The 12,706-nt window shown below is 49.8% G+C and overlaps 1 protein-coding gene across 1 annotated transcript in view; it reads right to left on the bottom strand.

Moving 5' to 3' along the window:
* The window catches only part of ITPKB (inositol-trisphosphate 3-kinase B), a 99,014-nt gene extending 88,563 nt beyond the window's left edge, over window positions 1-10,451 (bottom strand). The window contains exons 1-2 of the mRNA XM_060091351.1: window positions 10,151-10,451; window positions 6,671-8,796 (exon numbers count right to left, since the gene is read on the bottom strand). Coding sequence (XP_059947334.1) covers window positions 6,671-8,584 — 1,914 coding nt within the window. The 5' untranslated portion in view covers window positions 8,585-8,796; window positions 10,151-10,451. The remainder of the gene's footprint in view (window positions 1-6,670; window positions 8,797-10,150) is intronic.
* Between the last annotated feature and the right edge of the window lie 2,255 nt (window positions 10,452-12,706).

Below are 12,706 nucleotides of genomic sequence, written 5' to 3'. Positions count from 1 at the left end.
GTATTGGTCTTTGATCCCCAGCCCCATAACTGAACCAAAGGAAACTACACTAGGAAACAGACAGAGGGTAAGACCAGCCTTCTTCTCAATGTTCCATGAAATACACTTCAGGAAGCTGTTGTGGTCCCACAATAGTGTGTGAATTCACGGGTAGCCTGTGAATACCGGTCTTTGAGAAATCCATTTTATTGCAGCCTTATTGGGTGAGGCAGAATCATCTTCCAGGATGGTACTGGGTGAAAGTGGCACCTCAACAAAATCCTAGAGTTGCTACCAAGAATTTCTTCCAAGGGACCCAACGAATTTTCCAGACAGACACTGCCTCACCAGTACTTAAGATGTCTCCTAATTCCACCTCCACTAACATTAATTGAGCCCGTACCATGTGCCAGGAGCCATCCGAGGCACTTTTAGAATGCTGCATCCCTTAACTCTCATCCCCCACCCTGTGAGGTCATGCCTACTCTCTCCATTTTTCAGAGGGCTTGCAGGCCACGTGCAGACTGGGATTTCACCCAGGTCTCCTATACGCCAGTCTGGCACCCCTACTCCTATGGCAGGAAGTTCACAGGAATAAGCAATGAGCCTGCCTTAATTGTTCTTTTTTCCCTTTTTTTGTTCCTCCTCTCCCGGATCACTCGACAGTTCTTTTATGGGTAGATAATGCAGCAGAGCTACTGTCTATCATTCATTCATTCATCCATTCCTTTAACAAACATTTCAAAAACACATCCTATGTTTAAAGCCAAGGTGGATCTCCCCAGGTGAGTAAGGAGTTCATCCACTAATGAAGCTTTTTAAGGGAAAAGAAAAATGTAAACATGACTGTATTGAATACACTCTGGCCTCGCTTTCCTCACCTGTAAAATGTGGATGGTGGAGAAAATGAGCTCTAAAGCCTCCCCTAGACTCAGATTTATATTATGATATTTATGTAGGTTATAGAAAAAAAATTGTTATTTTTTAAATTCTAAGAACAGAGGCCTAACTCCCTAATGAGATCACATTTATATCTATAGTGTCTTTTAGCGCAGGAGACCTGAATTGTCTTTCAAATAATAATACACCCCTGGAAAAATGAACGAGCAGGTGTCTGGGGGAACCACAACGAGAGTTGATGGCGGAACTACAGCAAGTCAAGTCTGACTACAGGATCATGGGACCAGGTTGGACCCGATTCTTCCAGACCCCCAGGGTGGCCTCCACAGTCTAGCAGACTGGACCCATCGGTCTGAGGGAATGCTACAATGCTGAGTGTTTGCATGTTGTTGAGGCCATCTGTAGTACCACAGTCCTTAGTTAACTAAGCTAACAGTATGCAACCACAGGAGGGCACACAGTCTCAAGAGAACCGGACATACAAAGTCCCAAATAGCCCATTGAGACAATGGAGGTTGGCACTCTAACTGGCTTTTCACGTTACAAGAGAGTTCACAGTTGGGTTTGGTGTGATTATGTGAACAATGAGCTCCCCAATTCATGAAAAATACATCATTCACAATGTCAATTCCACCCAGTCAGGAAAAAATCATTGCAAGGCACATTTGTCATGGACTGGAGGGAACAATGTGTATAACCTACAATGCCAAGATCTCGTCTCTTATCAAAACCCATAGACCAGGACTTCCCTGGTGGTCCAGTGAATAAGACTCTGCGCTCCCAATGCAGGGGCCCCAGGTTCGATCCCTGGTCATGGAACTAGATCCAGCATGCATGCTGCAACTAAGAGTTGGCATGCCGCACCTGAAGATCCCGAGTGCTGCCACTAAGACCTGGTGCAGCCTAAATAAATTTAAATATATATATATATATAGACCCTTCCGTGCTGACAGTGTGTCCACAACACAGTTTAGAAGAGTTCGTGAGTTAATCCTGAATCACTGATTACCTGAAGTCTACAAAGTTTTTTCACCCAAGATATAAAACTCTTTCTATTAAATATTTTAAAATTCTGCCTTTAGACAACTACGTTGAAACCCGACAAAATAAAATAAGCCTAAACAATGTTATCAGTGCTCCCAGGAATATAAATAAACTACAGAGAACTAATCTAATCTGTAACTACATTTAACTGGCATGTGCCAACAAAATCAGAAAAGTGGCTTGGTAGCAATTTGGCGCTAAAAAGCAAAGTTCTGAAAATGCTTTCTGTAACACCTGAAATACATTTCTCTAAAAGCAGAAGCCGTCCAGTTTAATATGTTTTTTCTTGTTAAACCTAAAAGCCTGGTAAATCTTGAGCTGTGTTTTTGTGATGCCTAAACACCAATCTCTCTTTTTCTCTACACCCCACCTTTATTTGAAAGGATTCAAGCTGGATGAATTACTTTTATCTTTGATAAAATGAGGTCTTTGAAGTGACGTTTTGGCTCTGCAGAGGCAAAGCCTCAGTTTCCAAACTTAACTATCTGAGGAGGCTGAAGCCCTCAGAGAACAATGCATTTTTCACTTGTCAGGTTAATGTGCTGGCATCCTACCAGCACAGCCTCTACTATCAATCAGTCTAACCATTAACGAGAATCTTGGGTATTGTACTGATTTATTTTGATGATACTTTTTCAATGTGAAATTACAAAGAACCATTCTTCCAGTTAAGAGAGATGAGAGGCAGATAATTAATGGATCTTAAGGAAAAGCACACAATTAAATGTGCCCAGTTTCGGCCTTGGCTGCCCAAGGTCCACACCAAAGAAATCTTGTCACATTTCCAGACACCCTGATACGTACTTCACATACAGCAGGTTTTGAATCAAATGTCTGGAATTACATAGTCACAGAGAGTTAGAACTCTACAGGCCCCCATGAGCTCGTCCTCACACAGAAGGCATATTTTAAAAGGAGGAATCTGAGCCAGAGCTGCAGCCCTTGGGTCCCTTTGCCCCTCTGAGTCTTGGTTTCCTCCTTCTTAAACAGATCAGGGTAACACGCAGAACCTCACATAAATGACTAGGGGTCCTCCCAGATCTGAAAAGTCCTGAAGCCTTTCCAGAGAGATCCTGGCTGCACACCTGAGGGGGAAGGGTGCCCCATCTTAAGAAAACAGCATATGCAACCCGAACTCGTGACCCCATAAATCTGGGCCTTCCATATTCTCTTCCAGATAAGAATTTCCCACTTAAAAGTACTTACCACCATATTTTTTTTTTAAGTAAGTATCCCTCTAAGGCTTTTAAATTTTAATTGGGTTTACCCTCAAATAAAAATGTCACACTTTTAAAAACCACATAAAACCATTTTAAACTGCTCGAATTTTTTTACCATATATATTGGTTAGTTCTTTACTTTAAAAAAGGCAACAAAACTAGTCAACACACAAAAAACTAAAGGAAACAAAATTCCAACGGCCCTGAAAAAATAGTAAGCACCAAGAAGGCAAGGATTTTGTATTATAATTCCTTAAATGTCCCCCAGGTAACTAGACCAGCATTTTGTTTTGGTTTTTGTACACATGATTGATAGTACAATTTTGGAATAAATCAAGAGAATCTATTTTTGGAAGATGCATGCTTAGTTTAATTTAGCACTTTAAACCTGGTGTTTCAATGGCCCGGTTACTTTTAAATGGAATAACACAGGGAGGTCAAGAACTGTTGATTCATTTCTAGTTGTCTTAAAGAACGAGAGAGAACACCCTTCTTCCTCCGTGCAATTCACTTCTGTTCAGATCTCAGAAAACCGTAAATGTGAACACGCCTGAATTTAAGCCATTGAATGCAAAGCGCGTGATACAACTACTTGTGAGCAAATTTCAAGCGCCTGCTCCTTTACAAACAGACAGAGAGGAGCAAAAACTCGGAACACTATTTCAGAGACAGGCATGTCTGAAGCCTGAACTGTAGGAAAGGCCTGAAGCACTTTGCATACAGCTCCTACCCATGGAAGCAAATGAGCAGAGGCGCTTCTCACCACATTCCCTTTCAGTAAAAAGGCCTCTGCTAATTTGCATAATCTAAATGGCTCAATAAGTTTCAGAGTGCACTTCCAAACAACCTGCTTTTCACTTTGTTTTTAACTACAGGGACATCTTCGAATTCCCCTACACTGGCGCTGGGACTTCTCACAGTGATGAGCAGGCAGGGAGGCCACACAGCAGGAGAGCTAACCCAGCATCCAGGCTCCAGGCTTTGCGGGGCTGTCACCTCTGCCTGAGTACCTTGTCACACAGTCATCCCTCCGCAGAAGCGAAGAACCGCCCGCGCACACGAGGCATGAAAGGTCTAACTCTGCTCAAAGACACAGCAGCACAAAAAAAAGTGTTCTCAGTATGGGTCTGAAGGTCAGGGGTTGGTTGTGTGACCAGAAGGCTGAACGTGCAGTTTCCAACCTGTGTGTGTGAGTGGGATGCTGGGAGTGTATGTATGAGGGTGCGCACGGGTGAGGACGGGGGCCCCTGAGTGCGGTGCAGCAGTGTAGACAGAAGCAGCACAGTCCGAGGAGAGGACCGAGTATTGATACTGTAGAGCCTCAAACAGCGCCGGCTGGGGTTCTATCTATAAAACACTGAACAGCCAAGCCAAAAGGCCCCGTCAATCAAGTTGTCTGGCCTTCTGTAGACAAAATATCAATCTCAGGTAATCAAGTGATTTTTGACTCAAGGAGCAGATGTTTTGGTGTCACAGATAAGGCTCCGCCACAACAATCTGTACGTGAAAAAGAAAACTGAGTGTATCGTGCAAGCAGTCAACCAAAAGCTCAAAAGTCCCTAGGATCCCATAATTTCCAGTTGGTTACCCACCCTTCCCCCCACAGACACCCCCTATCAGCCGCACATGACCAGAGAGGGAGGCTGGCAGGGGCTTTTTCCCTGGCCCTTCTCTGTGGGTGTCTGAAACCTTGTTTAAAGAAGGGAGGTAGGCTGGACCACAGGCAGGCCTCATTTCTACCTCTGGACCCGTTCGCTACCTTGACACCACTCAACCCTCTGGTTTCTCAGCTGGCATCCCTCTGGCAAATGAAAAAAAAAATATTGTCATCTATCATTATTTATCTCCCCTTTAACTCACTTCCAGACAAGAGCCCTTTTCAAACATCGGGACACACAAAATACTTTGAGAGCCAGCCAATAGGAGCTGCTAATCCACCACTAGAAAGGGCAAATGGAAAGTTGGAGAACAAGTTAAAACAACTTGGCTATGCTGGCTACGCTCCAGGGTATAAAAAGCCAAAGGGAGGAGTGGAACAGGGGACCATCTCATAGACCTTTAATTGTGGGCAAGAAGGCAGAGAAACCTGAGCCATACCTTCAGTGAGAAGCATTTTCCACCTGCCTTTCACCACCATCCATCCTCTTCCAGGTGGACCACCCCTCCTCTAAAGGTGGTGTGCCCGTGCCAGATGCCCTGTGCTGGCCACAAAATGCCAGGCTGATTGGGGCCGGATTCTGCATACATATTTGCCTCCCCATCATCAGCAGAAAGCAGCGTCTCATGAAAAGAAATGCCTGGTCTACAAAGATTCAGACTGTGATTTCTGAAGTGGGAGTATGACAGACACACGCTTTGGAGTCCAGAATAACTTAGAGCAGCATGTAGAGTAGAAATATAAAGTTCTCAGTTGCTGTGGTTTAAGTTATTGAGGTACAGCGAATAGTACTTGATATTCAAGACTAAATCGGAAGACTACCTACTACAATAAAATGCAGACTTTCGCCCAAGGTAGCACAAGAACCCCTTACACGCCGAACTAGGAAATTCCCCAGACTCTGGAAAAGCTAAGAGAAAGTCCAGACCTTTTCAGAAGCGCTAGCTTCAACTCTTACATCTTTCATACGATGCTCTGATCCTCCCAAGAGCGAAAACAGCCTAGGACTGAGATGAACTGTGTACAGAAATAAACCCCTGTCTACCGCCATAGCCAGAACAAGATGTCAGTGTGCTGAATCACAACAGATGCACTTGAAAACGTACTTGAAATGTACCTGTACCAGCCAACGAGCATATCCATGAGGACGTATCTACCCTAGGGATATCACCCAGATGCAATTCAACCTAATGTAATATAATATTGTTATTAAAGAAACTATCTGCTTAGCTCAAAGCCTAGTTTTCATTTTAATTCATACATCAAACTGTATCTTCTGCTGGCCCCACAAATATTGCAATGTCCTGACAATTTACTGAGGCTAGGTGGTTGTCCACCCAAAAGACCGGCCAATGCCACAACTGCAGGTTTCAGGGCCCTGTTCCAGAATCACGTCACTCATTTTCCTAGCCTATTAGTAGAGCCTGAGTTAATTCCATGACATCCTTGTCAGTTCTCCTCCGCCTAAATGAATCACAGAATTAAGTGTTTCACCTGATCAGACAAAAGCTACATACACTCAGCAGCTCTGTTCACTATCTTTGGAGATTCACCAGGAAGCTTTTGGTCACACTCATGAATATTATCTTCCCCAAAAATGAGTGGTGACCTGCCAGAGGTACCTTAAAAAATGTCTTTTAAGATGTACATGGAAATAACAACAGAAATGACTCCGGTTCCCTGTGCAAGCTACAAAGTGCATGGCCAGTGCCTAGGTACCTCCCCAGCAAACACACCTGGAGAGAATTATAAGTTGTGACTGCCCCAGGGCCCTGGTCAGAGTCTTTCTGACTCAGTAGAAGGTAAGAAAAAGGGACACGTGGGCATGAAAGCAGCACAAGTTCTAGAAAAATCTCAGGGCAAGACCTACCACTCTGGGCTTCTGCTGGTCCAGGGTATGCAGGAAGGCAGAGTTGGGGTCCAGGCAGCGCTCGGGGTCACTGGAGATGTCCTCCTCCGAGTCCTCATAGGAGGAGGAGAAGCCAGTGGAAGACGCAGAGGAAGAGGACAGTTTCCTCAGCGGCAGGCCGCCCCGAGGGCTTCCCTGCGCCTCCTCCAAGGCACCATCCTCCTGGGCACCCATGTCTGTAATGATGACGGCAGGGATATTGCTTCGGCTGCAGGCCTCTCCCCGGGAAGTCTTGTCCTTCTGATCTGGGGAGAGCTGCTCTGGGCTGGGGTGGGCATCTCTGCCCTGAGGCTTGCTTCCCCAAGTCCCCTCGGATTGTACCCCTGTGACACACGTCCAGGCCAGACCCGCTTCTTCCATGGAGCCCAGGCAAACCCTGGAGCTCCCAGGCTGCACACCCACCCTGTCCCCAGGAAGGCACTGAGGTTCTTTCGGATCTTTTGCTTCCCAACACGGCAAAGGCTCCAGCATTCCGCCAGAGGGAATCCCCGCCTCCACCTCCCCGGGGCCTGGCTGTGCTGAGCTGCTGCCCCCAAGCAAGCCCAGCGACGCAGACCCTTCATCCACTCTGTTGGAGCGTGGCCGTGCCTCCCTGGCCACTAGGGCCCCACTCTGGGGCCCCTCGGAGCCTACTGAGCCCCGGTCTCCGGGCTGCCTGAAGCAGCTCGGGGCCTCAGAGGAGTCCGCCGGGCTTTGCGCGTTCACAGTCCTCTCCTCTGGCTTTTTGTCCGCTTCAGGCGCCCCGGAGCCCGGCATGCCACCGGGCAGATTTCCTCTCCCCACCTTCCCAGGGGGCTCTCCACTGCGGGGCCCGCCCCTCTCTGGGGCCGGACTTGTCTCACTGCCCAAAGACTGCCCCTGACTCTTGGCCAGGGCCTCCCGAGGGTACACACCCCCAAGCTCGCGGGCCCTCTCAGACAGCTCAGTGAGGGCAGGGTTCTGTGGATGGTGTGGCCCAGTGGATGTGGCCCTCGCTGCCACTTCTGTGGCCATCGTTAAGTTCCCTCCGACCAGCCCCAACGGGGGAGCTTGGTAATTCTGAGTTCCCAAAGGAGAAGAAACCCTCTTGTCAACTTCCATAGCAATGGGTGAGCCACAATGGGGTCCGGCCGGGACCGGCTCCCTCATTTTCACCGAAGCGCCTGGACCCTGAGCCGCTGATCCTGCCGGGGCATCAGGGCCGGGGAACGGTGCTACTCTCTCTTTGTCCTTCGAGAGGCGTTGGCTGGGCGTCCCTCCTCTTCTCCCGGAGTTGGCCTCTGAAGTCTCCGGACATTGTTCCCCCCAGGACTTTGTCCTCCGCCCCTCACTCTGAGCCAGGACCCTTCCTGGGGGCTGACTGGTGCTGCGGAAGGGGCACGGGGAGGGCGATCGAGCCCTGCCCAAACGCGGGCTGCGGGGCGCTTGAGTGGCGGAGCTCTGCGCCTGGATGTGCGCCTCGAACATGCCCACTTTCTGGTTCACCTGCACGTTCTGCAGCTCGCGCTGTAGGATTCGAAGCTTCCTTTTGGCCTCCTCCGGCCCCGGAGGGGAGAGGGTACCGGTGGTCACCACCTGCTGCCCGTCGCCTCTTAGGCGACCCGCCCAACTCGGGCTGCCCACGCTGCTGCCGCTGCCGCTGCTACTATTCAGCCTGCGCCGGCCACTCCGCCAGCCCGGGGGGCTCCCGGGCTCCTCCGGCGACAACGACTCGGCTGGGGGGAAGAGGAAAGAGGAGCCACTCCCGGGGCTGAAAACGCTGCCGGGGCTCAACACGGCCCTCCTCGGCGGCGGGGGCGTCTCGCTGCTGCTGGGCCGAGGGCCGCCGCCGCTCTTCACCTGGTTGGCGCTATTCATGATCACCAGGCTGTTGAGGGCATAGCAGTACATAGCCATAGTACTGGGTCCGCCGCGCTGCCCGCCGCCGCCGCTCCTGTTCCGGCTCCGCCGCCGGCGCCTCCGCCTCCCGCGGCTCTCGGCTCCCGGCTCAGCCCCAGAGGCCCGGCGTCCGCGGCTCCGCGCGCGGATGGGGTGGCATGGCCTGGGCGTTGGGCGGGGGGCAAGACCGCGGGCTCAGCCCCCGCCGAGTTCCGTAAACAACAGCGCCGCTGTGGAGACACAAGGAGAAAAGTCAGGACCCCAGAGGGCGGGTGCGGGGGACGGCTAGGGGACTAGGACTGGGATTGGGATCCCCCAATCTGTCGGGGATCGGTGCCACTGGACATCTTATCTACAGGGACTGTGCGGCACGGCGAGGACACCAACCCCAGGGGCCCTCGGTCGCCAGCTAGGTTGTGGGTGTGTTTTCCGAGGGCGCTCCCACCCTTCGCCCCAGACTGTGATGCGCTTGAAGGTCCCTTCACATTCCAAATTCTAAGAGTTGCCTCCAGAGCCGCGCTGACGGGCGGGGGACCGTACAACCACTTGATTGCTAAGCGGGCTATGTGCGGGGCGCGGCAGATTCCGAGCTCTCCGAGAGTGAGGACACCCCTCCACCGTCTCTGGGTCCCCTCGGCTTTGCAAACACTGGTTACATCGGGTATAATAGGGCAGCTCCCCGCTCCCCCACCTTGGGCTTCAGGATCTCCTCGCTCCACCCTCTCTGGCCATCAGGGACCGACTCGGAGGGAACCTGAGCTGGACCTGCCTTCCCCGGTCGCTGCCTGAGCCCGGGTCTAGGAAGACCCCTGCGTGCCTGCCTTTTACCTTCCTGACCCTGGCCTTGGTGCTGTGTCCCTCGGCCTACGACGGCCTGGGCGCGCGGCGGGGCCGCAGCCTAGGCATTTTTCAGCACTGGCTTTGTCGTCAGTCCCCAAACAAGTGTGTATTGTGAGTGTGGGTGCGTCTGCGCGCGCCCGGGGCCGAGGCGCTTCTCGTCCCCTGTACCGGAACCAATACACGCCGCCCCCCCCCCGTCGCCCCCCGCGTAGGGGTGTGTGTGTGTGTGTGTGTGTGTGTACGCGCGCGGACAGCGAGTCCGCACTCCGCACACCCTGTACCGGAGGACTCGGCTGCCTCTGCGGGCTCCGGGACCCTTGCCCACTCGGAAGGACTCCAGGGTGGGCATGGCTGCAGCCGGGCGGAAGCCCGGGCTCTGCAAACCTCCCGGGGCCCCGCTCTAAGCCCGGAGGCGGCGCGGCCGAGTGCAGGGCTTCTCCGCATCCTGGGCAGCCTCGCCCGGCGCCAAGCCGGCTTCCCGGCGGCCGGAGCCCATGGACGCCTGCAGCGCGCCGAGGTAGGCGGCGGGGAGTCAGCGGCCCGGAAGGCGAGCACGGGAAACGCCGAAAACTCGCCTCTCCCTCCTCTCCACGCCACCCTCCCCAATCAAACCCCCTTGCCCGTCTCCCGGGCCCACCTCCCTGCGCCTTTTCAGAACCCGGAACCCTCAGATTCGCTCCAGAGCAGAGAGAGAGGGGAAAGAGGGTTCGGAGGCGAGAGCCATTAAAAAGCCGCCAAACTTACCTGCAGTTGCTCAAGATTCCCGCGTCCTGTGCAGACTACATGGCCCGGGAACGCAGACCTCGAAGGAGAAAGATGGCTTTAAAAGTAAAAAAGCTCGGAAATGTTTTCCTCACTTCTTTTGGAAGACAAAAAAAAAAAGGGGGGGGGGAATGGGAAAAAAGAGGGAAAGCTCCTCGGCCGGGGCGGGAGATCCGGGCGGTGGCGACGCCGGCCGGCCCTGCACGCCCTTGTGGGCTGTGGAGATACTACCCCTGTCAGTGTCTGCTCCCGGCTACTTCAGTGTTTGTTCAATGTACGATTAAAAAAAAAAAAAAAAAAGTTGGGGCGGGGGTGGTTGGGGTGGAGGAGGGAGGAGGGAGAAAGGCGGGGGCTTGGGGGAGGAAAGCAGGAAGGAAGTTGTGAGCCTGTCTGGGGTTGAACTCAGCGGAACAAGTTTTTCTTTTCTTCTTTTTTTTCTATTGCTTGGCAAGACCGAGGGAGGGAAACACTTAAAAAAAAAAGTTTCCATTGTTAGCTAACAACCAAAAAAAAAAAAAAAAAAAAAAAAAAACCTTTTAACTTCTGCGGGTTAAAGATATACGATCCATTTTCCACACCCTCCAGTGAGCCTCGCTGACGGCTAGCTTTATGAAACTTTTTTTGAAAAATGTTTTTAATAAAGTTTGAGCGTGCATTTTAAGCAAAGCAAATCATGGGGACTTTTTTTAACATTTAAAACGAGCTAAAGCCTTATATAAACGGTTTGTGTTCTTGTACACAAATATGCAAATTCGAAGAAGGTACTTTGTGGGCACCTCGTTGCAGAGTTGCAGATTTTAAATGCTTCACACTTGTGTTTTGGAAGACTGGTTGGGCTGTGAGCTGTTGATGGTTTTGCAGTGCAATTGCTAGTTGTATAAACACGCCTTTGCACTGCACATTTTTCTATTACTAAATGCACACAGCAAATGTGACATTGGCATATTTTTGCACTCAATTCTCAAAGTTATTTTAAGATAAAGGATAGTCCTGGGACTAAGAAGGCCTGAGACCCCTTGCTCAGTCTCCTGCAGCTGGATGATTTTCAAGAGACATTTCCCCCCACCATCAGCAATTACTACTGGGCAGAGATCTTACCCCATTTAAGCTCTGGTGCTGCAAGTGTGTTTTCCATAATTCCCTAAATTCTACACTACAGAATTAGTGGAAAGAGGGAAAACACAGCTGCTAGGCTCAGGAAATGTAAAACTCTAAAGCCTGAATCAGTCCTAATAGTCTTATTAGCTAAAATTTAGATGGAAATTTTGACTTTGCTTGTGGCAAACCCATCTCTTGCGTGTTTATGTAACAATACTCTTTAAGTGAGAAAAGCAGCCTGCTGCTGCATCAGAAAAAGACTCATGTTAAATCTGAAACTGAGATCTTCTAGCTAAGAATTCCCAGGAATGAGACACTTTTGAGTCCTACTTGTTTTTTTAACATGCCATGTTGAAAAGACTGAGCCTGGTTCCTATCCCATCCCCAGTGGGGCTAAATAAAAAGAGCCCAGAGTTTATTCAGGTGTTGACTCAGGATCTGGGCAGTTGCTAAGGCAGAGAAGCCAGCCCTACCCTTGCCCCTAATTTGCTTCCCCAGGGGCAAGAAACAGGAGCTGCCAGTTCCCAGGAGACCCTCTCCATAGAGCTTATTTCTATCATAGGAGATGCAAACACCCATGCCAGGTGTCATGGTGGAAACAACTGGAGGACCTAGCAGTGCATACAGTGAACACAGAATCTTAGCTTTCCAGCCTCTGGGAACTCTCACTGTCACCTCACAGCCAGACATCATTGGCATTCCGAAGAATTGAGAAATTCAGGCTTCCTGAATGTTCAATCAGCCTGAAGAGTTCTTGCTCAGAACACAGCCAGCAAATGGTCAGGTGTGGCATGCTGAAGGGATTCCTGCCTTGGGCTGGCAGTAGAACTAAATGATAGTTCTACCAGTCTAAAATTCTAACTGTGCTACCAAGGACGGCAGGGATTAGGGAAAAGATGGAGCAAAAGCCATATCTGGAAGCCAGCATGGTTGGCTTGCATCTTGAAGCAGAATCTGGTAGCCTTCCATGATTTTAAATGAACAAAGAAAAAAGTTATATAGCACTTATTATCCAGGCACTGTTCTAAGCACATTATAAATATTTACACATTTCAGTCCTTATAACAACTGTATGAGATGCATACTATTATTATCCCCATTTTATAGATGAAGAAATTAAAACACAAAGTGGTAAGCAATTTGCCACATCTATTCAATATTGTACTGGAAGTCCTAGTCAGAGCAACTAGACGAGAAAAAGAAATAAAAGACATCCAGATTGGAAAGGAAGAAGTAAAACTGTATTTATTGATAATATGATTGCCTATGTAGACTATCCTATGGAGTCTACAAAGAAGCTACTAGAACTAATAAGTGAGTTTAACAAGTGTATTCGTTGCAAGGGCTGCTGTAACAAAGTACCATAGACTGAGTGGCTTAGACAGTAGTAATTTATTTTCTCACAATTCTGGTGGCAAGAAGTCTGAGACAAAGGTGTTG

The sequence above is a fragment of the Mesoplodon densirostris genome, chromosome 2, assembly GCF_025265405.1.
Source record: "Mesoplodon densirostris isolate mMesDen1 chromosome 2, mMesDen1 primary haplotype, whole genome shotgun sequence".
Classification (NCBI taxonomy): domain Eukaryota; kingdom Metazoa; phylum Chordata; class Mammalia; order Artiodactyla; family Ziphiidae; genus Mesoplodon; species Mesoplodon densirostris.
Note: the sequence above shows the minus strand (reverse complement) of the source record. Positions and strands in the feature narration are given on the sequence as shown.